The sequence below is a fragment of the Quercus robur genome, chromosome 9 (assembly GCF_932294415.1).
Source record: "Quercus robur chromosome 9, dhQueRobu3.1, whole genome shotgun sequence".
In the NCBI taxonomy this organism is placed as follows: domain Eukaryota; kingdom Viridiplantae; phylum Streptophyta; class Magnoliopsida; order Fagales; family Fagaceae; genus Quercus; species Quercus robur.
In genome coordinates, this window is record NC_065542.1 from 24,651,637 (window position 1) to 24,668,131 (window position 16,495).

At 33.5% G+C, this 16,495-nt stretch overlaps 3 protein-coding genes across 3 annotated transcripts in view; all 3 read right to left on the reverse strand.

The window, feature by feature from the left end:
• The window catches only part of LOC126699976 (probable inositol oxygenase), an 85,538-nt gene that overhangs the window by 6,463 nt on the left and 62,580 nt on the right, over nucleotides 1-16,495 (reverse strand). The window lies entirely within an intron of this gene.
• Nucleotides 4,122-16,495, reverse strand: part of LOC126699979 (uncharacterized) — a 59,277-nt gene continuing 46,903 nt past the window's right edge. Inside the window, exons 3-6 of the mRNA XM_050397961.1 lie at nucleotides 5,701-5,856; nucleotides 5,255-5,445; nucleotides 5,037-5,127; nucleotides 4,122-4,606 (exon numbers count right to left, since the gene is read on the reverse strand). Coding sequence (XP_050253918.1) covers nucleotides 4,392-4,606; nucleotides 5,037-5,127; nucleotides 5,255-5,383 — 435 coding nt within the window. The 5' untranslated portion in view covers nucleotides 5,384-5,445; nucleotides 5,701-5,856 and the 3' untranslated portion in view covers nucleotides 4,122-4,391. The remainder of the gene's footprint in view (nucleotides 4,607-5,036; nucleotides 5,128-5,254; nucleotides 5,446-5,700; nucleotides 5,857-16,495) is intronic.
• LOC126699675 (probable inositol oxygenase) lies at nucleotides 8,154-10,255 on the reverse strand. Its single transcript, XM_050397628.1, has 11 exons — nucleotides 10,228-10,255; nucleotides 10,020-10,098; nucleotides 9,841-9,919; nucleotides 9,543-9,747; nucleotides 9,281-9,340; nucleotides 9,140-9,192; nucleotides 8,926-9,048; nucleotides 8,726-8,795; nucleotides 8,546-8,624; nucleotides 8,278-8,359; nucleotides 8,154-8,180 (listed from the first exon to the last, which is right to left on the reverse strand). Exons 1-11 carry the CDS (start codon nucleotides 10,253-10,255, stop codon nucleotides 8,154-8,156), a joined length of 885 nt encoding a protein of 294 aa, XP_050253585.1.

Genomic DNA, 16,495 nt, shown 5'->3' on the forward strand with positions numbered 1-16,495 from the left:
CATTTTTACAACATTTTCCATATATAAAATGAGAAACCATTCCATATTTTAGAAATGTATGATTTAAAAAAAGTGTAAAACCATACCTTGTATAATTTAAACATCTTCTAAAATTTTGGAGTACACACTAGTATATATTAAAAGGTAAACCTTAGAGAAAGTCCAATTAGAATTTCAAATTAGAGTACAATTTTGTGTCATATGTCCTAAATTATTTATTTTTAGAGAGAGTTTTATTTCCTAATTTTAGAATCAAATATGGGACCACATCATAAATATTCATCCAAATGAGGTATTGAGTATAAAAACCAAAAAGTCTAGAATAAATGAATTGTAAAATAAAAAAGTATTTCACAATAACAAAAATTAAGAAGTAATAAATAAATAAACATGAACAGTTTACATTTTATACTTTATAATATTCTTACAATACTTTTTAAAGAGTTAATAAAATATAAGATTCTTACAAGACTTTTTAAAGAGTAAACAAAATATAAAAATGACTATTAATAATATTTAAATTATATATCTAGGAATTGTACTATCCATTTTTTTTGTATATCTTTATGTGTATCCATACATATGCATGGGATTACAAGTTAGTTGTACATGAAAGATCGGAACCTATTTAGTCGAATCTTTGATTGAAAATGGCCTAGAAATATTAGTAGAGGTTGATCCATTCGGTCAAGCAAGTCTAGGTGCCTAACAAATTGGCAAACTTGTACCCTAACTCCAGACTCAAGTCCAGTTAAGTTGAACCTCTAAGTAAGGGCCAAGAGCATTTCTTGGACCTAAAGGAAGTGAGAACTTCCATTCTTCACCTTAGCCTTAGATTTAGTGGTGTATTCCCGGATGCATGTGTAGGACAACTAGGCGTGTCTACACCAGACAACTCCCAAGAGAGTCATTCACATGACGGACATGGTAACATTCACAAGTCACACTTTAGAACTCTCACACCTCATTGGGCAAGGCAAGACCTTCTAGAAATCAATACGAACTGTACAACATGAGGCAAATCCATATTTTAGGCAAACCCATTGCCGAATCTCCATCACTGCTGCTAGCCATCGAGTCCCACATCACCACCATTGGCGATGCTTTCCGATGTGACCCTCTCCTCTATTAAGATTCTCTCTGTAAGGTTGAATTTATTCAACCATCTAATTGGCTTTATTCCGTGCCAAATTTGCTTGTAATTCAGCATTTAGTAACCTTGTATTTAGATGGGTTTGTTGTAAGGGTAGTGAGTGAGATAGAGTGAAGATTGCTCAAGAGTGTGCAAGAAAACAAAGACTCGCGGCTGGGACTCGCGGGTGGACTCGCGGCTGCAAGCCGCCAGAAGCTGCACACGTGCCAAGCATGCTGGAAGATGAACAGTCATGCTAGCTGGAGCACTACAGGACAAAACAGGACAACTAGCCATACGGTTAACTCGCGACTGGATCTCGCGACTTGGTCAAGCCGCGAGGTCAAGCCACGAGTCACCCTTGTTTTGCCAAAACCTGACGTTTCACATTCCTCTCCCACTCCAGTATAAATACCCCTTTAACCCACGATTGAAAGAGAGCTTCCAGAGAGAATTTTGAGAGAGAAACCCTAAAGAAAAACGAAATTGCTTCACCCACAATCTATACCTTAGAGTCTCTTCAAATTCCCTTACTCTCTTCCTCTCCATTGTCAAATCCTTGAGAGGCATTATACCAAACCTGGTTCTCACCATTATCATCTCTGTGAGACAGTTGTTTGGAGTTCTGGGAAGCAGTTAGGAAGGAGCCAATCTTCATTGGTTGATGCTACGGTCTAGTAGCGGAATCCGGGAAGCTAGAAAAGAAAAAGGTTCGGCGCAACCTCGTTGGAGCAAGAAGCTTGGTGGGCTTAGGTGCACTGGGTAGATTAGGCTTGGAGGGTCTATTGTTGTCCTTGTATCCCAACTGTATTTTCTAGTGGATTGATTACCGCTTGGAGGGCGGCAGAGAGGTTTTTCGCCGAGGACTTCGGTTTCCTCTTCGATAACACATCGCGTGTTGTCTTTGTGTTTGCATCTTCCTTCCTCTCTATCTTTGCCTTTATTTTATCTGCTGTGGTTTTATTTTGTTATGGCTTAGATAGTTGTTTAACCAATTTCATATTATAGCATGTGTTAAGTTTCCGCACACTTGTTGTTTGACATATTGCTTGATTTGGTTAAGTTGTATTTTGGGGGTCTAAACGTTCAAAGGTGTTTTGTACACGTTTTTGAACTTTCACTCTCATCTCACGCTCTAGCACTTTCTCTCTCTGTTTTCTTGTTCTCTAAAGCCCAGTCATGATGGAGCTTCGCATTCCACCCACACCACCGCTATTGGTGGTGCTATCATCACTAGCCCCCTTTCTTTCTCTCTATTGTCTTTTCTCTTATATATATATATATATATATATATATATTTCTCTTTTTATATGCCTTTTAGAGATGACCGAATTTGGGTCTCATTTTGTTTCAATTTTGTTAGTTTGATGGCTAAGTTTTCTTGTTGAGTCTAAAGCTTGATAATTTTGCTTGGGTTTGAAAATTGGGGGTTTTTGGCATGGCTTAATGTGCATTTTGATTGAATGAGAAGTGCTGACAATTTAACAGGTTGTTTTGGTTTTGCGGACCCCTTCTAAAGACTCGGTTCTAACTCTAATTTATTGCCTCTATCTTATTGTGTGTTTGCTGATTATTCTTTTTATTGTTTATATTACTAAGTCTCTAGATTCTTGTGGGATTAAGATTCTAAATTTTGCTATTTGGGTTTGGTTTGCTTTAATTGAGGTGGGATTCTGCTCTTTCATTTCTTCTTTGTCTAGTTATTTCTTTACAGTTGCTTATTGTCAAATAAAAATAATTTTGTTGATGCAATACCATTTTTGGTAGTTAGTTTATGTTTAATTTGATAATTTCTTTCATTTGTTGTAAAAAAAAATGATGTGGGAAGATGCTTTTGGTTGTGTATTCAAGCTGAATAATTATTTACACGATGACATCTTTTTGCTTAGTTTATTAACGAATATGAGATTTTCTTGGACTGATTTTTGTGCCACATTTGGATTTTGCTCTCCATTTGGTTTGAAACAATTTTGTTGATACTGATGCTTGTAACTGCTTTTTGGATAGTTTTTGTAACACCTTGATTATTGTCAAAAGCTATGATTTAGTATCTAGAATAGCACAAAAATGAAAGAACATTTTACTTGTGAACTGCTGAAAGTGATGTGCTGGTTGCTCTTTGCTATTGTTTTAACAAGTCAAAATTCATAGCAAAAATTGCACGATTTGTATTAGAAATTGCAACTGAGGTTGGAGACTTGAAGCATGCAAGACTTTTTCTCTCCTTATTATGTGAGAATTATGAATTATGATGGTGGAAAATTATTTATTGTAACTATCATGTAATGATGTTATTATGACCTTGTAATCAAAGAGAATATCTCAATGGAACTCTTGTTATTAAGATCAAAGTGTACATTTTAATAAAATTTTGTTTATTTTTAATTAAATTATTTTCTTGTCTACTCTCTTGCATCAATTTATTGTAAAACAGGCCAAGCATTCTTGGAAGACTAGTGATATTTGATATATAATCCTTTTTTTCACGTTCTCAGGGGCATATATTGAACTTGGTCAAGAAGTTGTAAACTGACCAAGTAAAGCACTAATAGCAATTTTATGTTGCAAGAACTATTATCAAGGTTTCAAATACAATACAATTATCTTTTCAAACTTCACAAATGACCAAGTTAGAATCAAACCTCCTTTATTGCTAGTCGGAGCTTGAATATAAATTTCAAAGTAATATATAGCTTGAATATAAATTTCAAAGTAATTTATCTTAAATTTACCAAGGATTAGAACACATAAAGCCTAGAAAAAGAATTTTTTGATAAACAGAAAAAGAATAGAAATAGGCATCATGCAAACTTCATTTAGGACAAGTAGAAACTTGATCATGTAGATAAAACTTAAGAAATTGCATGCAGAGTTTCCTTTTCTCCAGTAGGACGCATTTGAAATCTTACAGAAGAATGAGCAACAAAAGACTAGTGTGAAGCATTCAATAAGAGAACATGAGTTAGCCAAAATAAATAAGAGGTGAACGTGAGTGGAAACTGTAATGAGATGCCATAGAAGAACCAATCCCTAATAATAAGAGAAATACAACTAATCATGTAAAATGACTTTCCGATGTAAAGTAAAAATACAACAAAATAGTGTGTACCATGAGTTGTATAAATGTGTCTGCATACATTACATTTACTCATTACTCATGAACACAAAATCAGCTACAACATGAAAAATTCAACAACTTGGTCAACAATTCAATTATACAATAGCAACAACTAGAGAAAAAAAAAGAAAGAAAAAAAGATCAACGCCATGGACAGGACAAGTTCAGTGGTGCAAAATCCTTTGAAAGACCTCTCTGACTTGTCATTCCAAGGACCTCCTTGATGGCGGGATAAACTTGGGAGAGCTTCTGCACTTTGTTCCCCAATATCAGCTTCCTTTTCTTCTGTAAGTAGGAAGTGAAGGAAATCAGCCAATTTGGAGAGTAGCCTTCAATTTGATGAATCTTCCTCAAGACTGCACAACATGCATAGATAGAAATAGCTTAACATCATTTCAATTTTTCTAACACATATTTTCACAAACATCTTCTGTGCATTTTCAAAATCAACTTTAAAATAAAACAAAACAACGACCTACTGCCAATTGCCAATCCCAAACCACAATACTAACAACTTCTCATCCCTGTGCAGGCCCAGATTGATTTCAATGAAGCATTTTAAATTCTGATTTTTAATTTATTTGTTTCCCTACGTGATTGATTTAGGAATGGATAATAGTTGAAGCTTAACAAACAAAACCAAAGGTTAAATTCATTGTTTCTAAGCTTCCTGACCAAAGGTTTTATAAAATTTTAAACCCAAACCAAATGGTTAAATTACAATTAGAAGGTATGATCTTTGACAAAGAAATCAAGGAAAATGGAAAATAAATAAATAAAAAGTACCTAAGCATTTCTGAGTAGTAAAAGGGTAAGACGGTAAGAGAGAGAGACTGTTTCTTTCTGAAATTTGGACACATTTTTGTAGTTTCACATCCTGTAATCAATTAAAAATTTACGTCATAATGAACCAAAAAATAAACCTTGAATGATATTTTCATCAGAACATATTAATCAACACACATAAGCTATTAAAAGATATCGGGGATGATTATACAACGAACCTGAAGTTCAGAAGCAATATTGAATAATTTTGGATCAATTGGAAGCCAAAAAACCTCTTCCATTGGTTTCCCAACAGAGTACAATTGCTGTGGAGTAAAGTCTATCATTGCCAACAAATTCTCTCCCATCTCAGGGAGTTGAAATTACCAAACTTCAATTCTGTCAAATTCTCCTCTGCTGACCTGAATTCCTTTACAACGCAAATAAGAGGATGAAAGATGAATTAAACATAAGACCATTTTTTCTGAACTAAAATATAAGTAGAGTGCATATTCTTTATGTTAAATACTTTTATTCAATGAAGGCAAACATCATAATGTAGCAGTAAAATCAAACAAAGAAAAGATTAGTTTTTTTTTTTCTTCTTCTTCATTTTAAAAGCAAGGATTGCAGTGAAAAAAAAAAATTATTCTTTCATCAATTTAATACAAATTTAAACTTGTACCTTCCATATCCAAGATCCTGTATAGGCAACATAATTTGGGACACTAACATCACCAATGTACAATCAATCATTAGAACTTCCAGCAATCCCATAATGAACAATTCCTATGATATCAAATGTATCAAGTAGGATTTGAACAGTTATACCTGCATTCACCTAAAGAGTGCCACAAAAAGGTCAAGTCTACCACTCATTAAAAATGTTTCGCATCAAGTATATGTAGTATGTACTAATTGTTATGGTATTGAAAAAAAAACAATGAAAGATAGATGAAATCTTACTGTTGCTCTCCAGTCATCACATAAATTACATCTATACCTTTAATAGTCCCAATGTTGAACCTCCTTCCTAGGCAGTAGGAAATCAACAAAATAGACACATTGGCAAGAAGTTGTTCATTATGTGCAGGCATGACAAATAATCTAGTATGTCTAATAACATTTTTTCATATTCCCTGAAGGCATTTGCTTATTGATTGTGTGTAACTACACGATTTTCTCAGTAAATTTAAACTCCATAGAAGAATACAACAAAGCTGATAGTACAACCTGATGCCTTTGCCACAACAAAAAGGCACGCATATAAAAATGAAATTTTTTTATTTTTTTATTTGACACATACAAAAATGAAAGTACTTGACTTTTTAGATTGACTCTTTCTTATGTTGTCACTTCAACTTTTTAAAAGCTTATATAATCATAATTTTTTAAGATCATCATCATATTATTATAATATTATATTATATTATATTATATATTTTTAAATTTGGTATTTATTACACATTTACATGTAAATTAAAACCAACTAGAATTCATTGTTTGATTAGAATAAAACAACATCTTTCTTTTTTGATAATTCGATAGTTGAGGAAGGGTCTGAAGGGGAATTTAAACTATGAATGACTCTTGGCAATTAGAATAGAAACAACCTAAAATTAAACAAATTCTAATTATATTATATTTGGTCCTTTTCTAAATAAATCCTAATTTATTAAAATTGTATATTTTTGACTCATTTGAGTTTTTATTTAAAAAAATATATTTAAATATAAACCATTTATAAATATCTTTCCATAAACTTTTCTGTATATTACACACTACTTAATGTGTGTGTATACAAATACAAATATTCCTTCTTAACCCGACCTAGCCCAACAACTAACAGTGAAGTGACATAACTTTTGGGCTAAATGGGCATAACTTGGGCCATCTCCCCCTAAATTTAAGACCTTTGAAATTACCCCATTATACAAAACATTTTCATATTTCAACTAAAGCTATTCTAGTCAATAATCAACACCGACAAGTCCAAAAGAAGAAAGAAAATAAAGACTGAGACAGAGTACCAGCCAAGTTAACCCATGGGATCTCCGAGTTGGGAACAAAGAAAGTAGAGTCTATAAGTACAAGTTCTTCAGTAGAAAAAGTCATCACTAGACCAATATAAGGTCCTGTATTCTCATTGATCTCGTCCACAACCCCATGCATTGGATGACTAGATCTCAGTTGCAAAGACTGTTGAACCTGTAACATAACCAATAAACCCACCACTTGTTTTAATTTTTTAAATCTTATTTTATTTCCTATTTGTTTTAGGGATTTAATTCATTTTCTTACTAGATTAGTAGAATTTTCATTGGTTAGAATTGTTTCCTTTTCTTGTTTGGATACAACTTTTCTCGAGTCTGCGTTTGGGTCTGTGTTTTTGTTTTTTTTTTTGTTTTTTTTTTGGAAGTGCATTTCTGACTTTCTGTGGCTGTGATTGTTTTTTAGTGGATCTGTGCACTATTTATGAGACTCACATACCTTTATTTTCAATGCAATTTTTATTAAAAATAAATCTCATAACACTATTCATAAATTTAAAAATTATTTTATTATATTGTTTTTAGTTTTCAATAAAATAAGCGGTATCTAAACGGACCAAGCTTGGAACTCTATTTAAAGAACCTGAGTTCAGTATTGTATACAGTTTGCTTCAGTAATCAAATTGATTGTTGGAGTTTTTCCTTCAATAGCTTGGTGTTGATTCCAGATAACCCTAGGTATTGATTTCTAAGGGGGGTTTTTTCGTTGTTGTTGCTTGATGCTGATACAAAGCATGCCTAGGTACAATTCGTAGGGGTATTTTTTTTTTTTGGTGGGGGTTCTTGTTGAAGCCGCAACATTAGCATTATTTGATTAGGCCCCAAGGCCTTAAAGACATCCCACACATGGCCTCCTGGCCATCAATATATAAGAACCAAGCCAAATAATAATGAACACGCCACATCTCTATGATGTGTTTTATTTATTAATATTTTACAAATTTCTTAGTACTGATTACAGAAATTTGTAGTGCATATATAAATAAAATTAACATTGCCAATTGAAAGCAAGCACAACTAAAAGTATGGCAGGCAGTCTAAAGCCAGATCCTTTCCCTTAGTGCAGTATGCCTTCCAACCTCAAGGATTACCATTTGAGCTTTTCTGGGAAGTACTGCAAAAAGAAAGAAAGAAAAATAAAATCCAATTTTAGTAAAGAAAAAAAAAGTGTTTAAAATTACCAAAGCACAGAATTTTGCACTGGTACACACCTTTTTTATGAGGGATTCATAGTATGGTTTAACTTTTTCAACGTCAATATGAACGTTGCTCTTACTGTAGAGATCATATTTGCTGTTATTTTGTACAATACAATAAAATCAGTTTAGTTGTCACAATCAGCTGAACAAAAATTGAATAATTGGTGGGGAAAAGCACTGATGCTCACAATCAGCTCAATGAGAAATGAATAGTTGTTGGGGAAGAACACGAGTAAGAAAGAAAAAAATGTACAAATTAAACAGCAAAATGGAAGCTTACTTGAATGTTAGAACCCACTTCAGATTCTCTTTGTCCTCCTCATTCATTAGGTATTTATATGCTCCTTCCGTATGCATTGCTGCGAGATGGACAGATAAAACTCATTTTATTGTATAAAAACAATTCGAGAATATTAACTATTTTTCAAATTTACAGGAAAAGATAAAGAATAATACTTACGATAAAATGAGTGATATCGGATGGTAAATAATGCAGCTGATGGTAGAGTAGTTCCATTTGCCTTGGCCACCTAAGGATTTGGAAACAACGTTATTAGTATTACGATTGTTATTTTGGAATAACATATTGTGGAAATTTCAATATGAAAATCTTATTAAAGATTTTTCATTAAAAATTCATTGAAGGTTCAGAGGATATACCATGTACATGTAATCGTCATGCCCCCATGACATCAACACATTTTCCAGTCCACATCCTTCAGAGTAGACTCCAAGTTTAGTGTTGTAGGCAGGATTGTTGTAATCTGGATTTTCCTTGAAATACTGCAATGCAAAAGATTCGAAGAAATTTCTTTCAATTGACTGACTATATATAATCATGTCAAACATAATTAACTAATGTTTTTGAGAAGACCTTGTGATAACATATCGATTTGTCAAAGGCACAACCAACAGGATGCGTATCTCCTGCGATATCAGAATTCATCATCAGATTGAAATGACTCAAAACAGGAGAAATATATTAATATTTATTTGGTCTAAGAACATTTCTTACCTACAACAGCCCATTGGGGAAGCGATCCAAATTTAGAATGGTAAAGAACCTTTCCAACATCTGAAATCCATGCAAGAATCAATTATCAAGCTGTTTTATGTAAACTTGAATATATAGGGCCAAGTGTGTGCAGTGATTATCTGATATTATGAATAAGAGCATAGAGCCACTAAGTTAAACATATACAATTACACATTTAAAGAACTTATATTTTGCATGTTAGCCTTAGAACAGAAACTAGAAGTGTGCATAGGGTATTTACCATGAATAAGGGCAGTCAAGTGCATCCAATCTTCATTAGGATAATCTTTTCTTATGGCTTCTGCCGACTGCAGCAAATGCTGAATCTGAGGTTCCTCCAGGTCAGGGTCACTTTCATCCACAAAACTGTCAAGGAGTTCAATGGCTTCCCATATGGACATCTCTGCTTTGTTCAATTTTGCATACTCTTCCCTTGTCCTCTTTACCTACATTTGCATTGAAAGTTTCATATATGAAATTGAATCTATGAAGTCCTAAAGTTTAATATTTAAACATTAACTTATTGAAAGTGTACTTACAAAATCATATGTTTGGTTAATATGATTCAACCGATAGGTATTCTCCACAATGTTTAGCCTCACAGTTGATTCATAATCCCTACCACACATTTGGACACAATTCATTGAATGAGAAACTACACCATTTATGAAAAACACCTGATCTTATAAAAAAAGATTGTGGAAGAAAATGTCAAAACCTGAATGATTGGCCAAAGGCATTGGATTTTGGCACAACAAATCCATCTGATGCTTCTTTTGGAATTGCATTCTCTGACACTTATATTTTCAAACAAAAGAACACAAAAGTTAGACTGCAATTGAACTAAGCTTATAGACTTATAATAAAATAAAAATTATTGACATTCATGGACAAAAGGAAGAAGGAAACAATAATCAAAGCAGTACCAGGTGCCTGGTTCTCAACGGCAATCATCTTGTTCCCACTTATAAACTTAGAACAAGGCAAACAAAGCAAAGACAAATACCTTTGAAAGGCCCCGGTCAGATTTATAGGTAAATAAGAAGTCCTCAACTGAAAATAGACCAGGCTTGGACTCCTCAATTGCAAATTTTCATTATCCTAGAGCTAATTTTTTCAAACAAACTTTACCTTAAAATAACTTGTTTCTGTAAGAGAATTGAATGGTCAATCATTATCTTCATTTTAGCCATGTGACCAAATTCCTAATGCTTTGGTTGTTTCGTTGCCAAAAACACGCATCGTTGTCATTTACAAAGAAAAAGGGGAAAAATAAATGTGATAACGCATTGAGTCAGCTTTGAGGATAATCACATCCTATTTTTCGTAATGCAAAAAACTAGCCTAAGATATGGATGACAAGACAATCCAGTCATATATGGCCAACTCCATGTTTTGCGTTTTGTTATGAGGATAAGGTTTAAAAAAAATAAAATCAACAACCGAGCTAAGATATTTGTGTATGAATAGCCAAAAACCATCAAGAAACTTCAGTGTTTTGTTTTTTTTTTTTTTTTTTTTTTTTTTTTTCCTCCATTGGTAGGATTGGAAGCTAAGAACTCTGCTCACCAAGAGCTGATGATTGTATTTTGCCACATAAACATGACTATGTGTGAGTTTCTATCTTGTATTGTATTTACCTGAAATAGCCAAGATATGCATGACATGTATAATTCTGGCATATTAGTTAAGAAAGTATAATTCATTTTTTCTGCCATTGAGGACCAAGTCAAGACATTGGTTTCAAGAGAAAATTATGGGATTGGTTAATAAATCAAGGGATTGATTGCTAAAGAAAATCATGGAATTGAAGCACTCAATATGTAATTTTTATTCAAATGTCATGGACTTTTGTATCCCATTATAAATATGAAATTCATCGTAATGTAAAATGTGAACGAGCCTTTTATGTTGTAGCTCAATAAGCTTCTAAGGTAGTTCCGAACGATGCATCCAAATTCAATTCCACTCAACTATTAAATTATTAAATTAAAAAAAAAAATGAAGGAGAATCTTTATATATATATATATATATATATATATATATAAAGGTGGAAAAAAAACCATGATTTAACAATTTTGTTCAAGCAAGCAGTGATGACAAATCGTGTTTGAGACATGGTATCCAGCTACATATATAGGCCAATCCTAACCTAACTCATTTAATAATCATTTCAAAACATTTCTACCCTAACTGAACCCATTTATTAAGCAAGTAACACAACATGACCCACATAGCTCCCTTAATATACACAAACACTACTCATTTCAAATGTTTGATAAACTTGTATTGGGTTAACATTTAAATGACCCATTCCAAACCATTCAAAAAATAAGCCAAAATGGATTTAAAATTCTTTTAATGACACTGTGTTGGGGGCGGTTTTTTGCGCATAGCCATGTGTCTTTCGTTGGAGGTGTGACTTTGCTAGGTCCGGATTTGTTTTAGGGAGGTCAACCCGGAACTCGACATTGGGCCGCATAGACCAATGGCTTCCGGTGTATTTTTAAGCCTACAAAATAGATAAAACCCAAAATCTTAAAATCATTATAATGGTTGAAATAAATAAATAATATGCTTAGCATGGTAGCTTTGATTAAATGGTGAGTTGATATGTTATTATTATGTTTATTAAGTGATGTCCAATATTAGAAATTGTTTAATTAGTTGTCCAATGTCCAACAATGGGATGAGTCCAATAATCCATGTCTAGTTGCGGTTCATGGTTCATGTTCAACATGATAAGGTATGTCCGGCAATGGTCCATATCCAAATAATATATGTCCAATGGTAGTTCATGTCCAAAAAATGTGTGTCCAAGGATGGTTTATGTCCAAAAAATGTGTGTCCAAGTGTGGTTCATTGATTTATTAACATGTATGTTCATTAATGAAGTATTAGTGAGATCATGTTCATTAAATAGTGAGATGATATTAAAATAACTTGCATCCAGCGGTAAAATGATAATCAATAAAATATATTTAATAATATAAATTTGAAGATAAAATATAATGACTTATCTTCATATTTTGCAGCTCCAGCCGTATCACATCAGTGGACTTAATGTTTCAGCATCATGATGAAGTGAATCCTTTCATGGTGACTTCATGTTTGAAAGGGAAAAATGGGTGCAACTGGAGGGAGAGAGAATATGTCCAGTCGTGTGCATAGGTTGGTTAAGTTCATCCTCTTTATTGCGCACTTAAATGATTTTCTCCATGTAATGCTCTTTTGGTTTTTTAGCCAAGTATGAGTGATATTGCCTTCCATGAGAAGGACTTTTAATTTTATGAGTTTTTTCCTTTCATAAGAAGGGCTTTTAGCATTATAAATATATATCTTCCATAAGAAAGGGCTTTTGTAATGTTTGAAAGGGAAAAATGGGTGCAACTGGAGGGAGAGAGAATATGTCCAGTCGTGTGCATAGGTTGGTTAAGTTCATCCTCTTTATTGCGCACTTAAATGATTTTCTCCATGTAATGCTCTTTTGGTTTTTTAGCCAAGTATGAGTGATATTGCCTTCCATGAGAAGGACTTTTAATTTTATGAGTTTTTTCCTTTCATAAGAAGGGCTTTTAGCATTATAAATATATATATCTTCCATAAGAAAGGGCTTTTGTAATGTGTTCTTGGAAGAGTGTTTGATATGTTTTTAAGATGTGTGGAGATGGTAAGAAATATATAGATTTTGTGAGATATGGTGTCTATAATATGTATAGGAATTATATGAGATACTTTGTTGGACATGGATCTTGTATATGTATACTATGTGAGACATGGAGTTTAAAGATATATGAGGAGTATGTATGGGTATTTTGTAAGGAATGTGTTTGTAAAATATATGGAAGTGTGAGATAGATGATATGAAGGTTAAATATAGTAAATAGATGAGATTATAGCTGCTGCTAGAGTGGTTTTTGTGTTATGTCATGGGTTGTGTTGCTTTCTAAGAAAGGAGATTTTGTATGAGAAATAAAGAATGAGATGGAGATGTGTTTTTGGGCAGCAAAATGATGAAGTTTCAGAGTATTGAAGTGCGGGAGAGATGGATAGTGTGTAATGGTGTGGTGTAATAGGTGTAATGTAATGGTGTTATCTAAGAAGAGATATCTTTGTAAGGAAGAGGGAGAAGTATGGAGAAGTTTAGAGATATGTGCAGCAAGGTGAATCAAGTTTCAGAACCTTGAGGATCTGAGAGAGGGATCAAAGAGAGGGCCCTTTAGTGTGTAGCTTGGTCCTCTTTATATAGAGCCAAGCTATGTAACTAGATCAGAACTAGTTGAAGGGAAACTTAACAAATCAGGAAAAATCTTTGACAAAGTAAGTGGTCTTTTTTTTTTTGGCCAAAAGAAGAAAGCTAAGGACCTTAAGGCTGATGAAGCTGCTGTCACAGTTGGCTGATGACATCTTTTGCTTGGAGGACAATGCTTGGCATTAAATTCATGATTTGGCTAAAGATGGTAAGATAATATTTATGGGGTCCTCTTGTTTCCAGTACCACAGCTGCTAGGACTGGGCATTAATGGGCGAATGACATCATTTTAGGACGTGTCAACCTGCTGGAGCTTCTGCAGTTTCTGTTGGGGCTGTCACAGCTTCTGCAGAAGCTGTTTGCAGCTTCCGCTAGAGCCATTTCAGCTTCTTTAGAAGTTGTTGCAGCTTCCGCTGGAGCTGTTACAACTTGTGCAGAAGCTGTTGCAGCTTCCGCTAGAGCCGTTTTTGGTGTTTTCGGGTAAGTTTTCTCTTTTGGAAAAAATATATGCTTTGTCCATATATAATTTTGGTAAGTAATAGACTAGTTGGTTGATAGTTTATAAAGTTTTAGAGATGTAATTATAGTCTTTTTGTATCTTAACCAAATCTTGGAGAGTATGGAGAGCATTTTAATGCTAGATATGAGATATTAATATATATTTAGCCATGTGATTGGAATTGATTTATATGATAATAATATAATTGATATGAAATACTATAATTACATTTTTAAACTTATATTATATGATGAACATTAATTTTTATGTAAAGAGCATGAAGAGTTTTATCATTTTAAGTGTTATGTGATATGAAAGGCTTACCCAAATGTTACCTATTGCACACTGACCTGTCAGAGTTCAGGGAATTGGGGAAGAAATGCCAAGCAACATGCTTTCCTTTATCAACTTTGAACCACTAGAGCTTTACTGAACATACTTCTTGACCCTCCAAACCACGACTCCCAAAATTCACCCGATGAGACTCATGAGCTTGGATCATGAGCCAAAAATGAGATGATGTTCCATGAGCTTGAACCATGGGCTTTAACGCCTTTTTGTGTAAATATGGGCTCTTTTGGGCTTTAAAAGAAGTTTTCCCAAAATCCATGATGATGTTGACGTGGTGTGGGTCGCCAATGAAATGAAGCCATGTGGTGTGAAAAATTTGTCTTCAACACACTGTTCTATAGAGAAAATTCAACTTTATATTAAATGACATTTATTTATATGAATGGAGACTTCTAGTGTTTTGGCTTGGATCCAATATCCTGAGGGGACTGGTCAAAATTTAAATATCCTTCAAAAAAGTTAAGCCCCTTTTCTTTTTAAATTCCAAAATTTGTCTTGTTTTAAACTTTATGCTTATTTTTGTTTGTAGAATTAGGTTAGGATTTTGTTTGATCACTTAGAATGAAGATGTAGAATTAGAGTTTCATTTTGTTAGGATGCGTACACATACCTCACAACTGCGTATGCATGTTCAATGTACGTTTATGGAACAACAGGTCATATGTATGCCTGTCTGTAAAAATAACAATTTGGAACCTACTTTAGGCTAAGCACACATTGTGTATAATCTTTGTACCCTATTTTCTTGAATTCTTTTTAGTTTAAATTCCACTCTATCTATATATCTATATATATACTAATAGACAAAGCTGATAGAAAATCCAATTAGATTTTAATTGGATTCTCGATTTTGCACCACGTGTCCTATTTAATTTTTAATTTTGTGTCACATGAACTATTGAGTGTATAAATCAAAGAGTTCAAATCTAATCCATCTAAGTTTTTTTTTTTTTTTTTTTTTTTTTTTTTTTGGTGGCAAGTGAATTATTGGGTGTAAAAACCGAAGAGTTTAAAACTAATTAAATTTTAAATCACACACTCACGCGCACACACACACACACACACACACACACACACACACATAATGAGAAATCGTTCCATTACCTTGAATGCAGACTTCATTATAAAACACACCTCATGCTTAGATGACAAATTTGTAGGAATGGTGGTTTCTCTCATCTACCAGTTATGAACAAAGCCTTTAGCCTTCACTCTTCTCAGATGAACTCCTCTGCACATTTTCATTCTAAGATAGTCTAGTTTCTTCTTTGTCACAATAAGATCTTTTTCAATAATCATCATGATAGCTTTCAAATAACTTTTAGACTTGCATTTTCTGAGACACTCAATCAAATAGAGATTAGAAAAACAAGATGTATTTGAAGCAAAAGATCTTTTCTTGCCGATTGCAGCCATGACAACAAGGGTCAATGGATCACATAACAAAGATTAACCCTAATCAGAGTGTGCCTACTCTGATACCACTTGATAGGTCAAGAATGTATTGACCCCTTGGGTAAATTAACCAATTAATTAGCCAAGTTAACTAATTAAGTCAATTAACATGCAATATACTTGGTAGCACAAACAAATCATCTAATAACTACATTAAGCGGAAAATAAATTTGACACGGTGATTTGTTTACAAATGGAGAAAACCTCCAAGGCAAAACCCCACTAGGTGAATTTAAGGTCACCACTCCCGAAAATCCACTATTATTAAAATAAGCGATTACAAGTAAATGAATCCCAATACCTTATACCAACCTACAGTTGAACCCTTACCCTAATACACAATTGGACTTATAATATAGTGACAATCTCTCCTTTTAATGCACGGCTCTAAGTACGTGACTAACCAATTGATATACAGATCTCAGTATGTGACTAACACACCAACTTGAGAAGGATGTTGGCTACAAAGTTCTTTAGTTCATCCACACAACGAAGATCAAGAAGCTCCTTGGTTACAAAACCCTACGATGTACAAACATAGCAGCTTTTTCAAGAGAAAGATGAACTAGGGCAAATTGTCTTCGATCACAATATGCATGCAATAACAAGTGCAACAACCTTATGATGGCCCTTAAA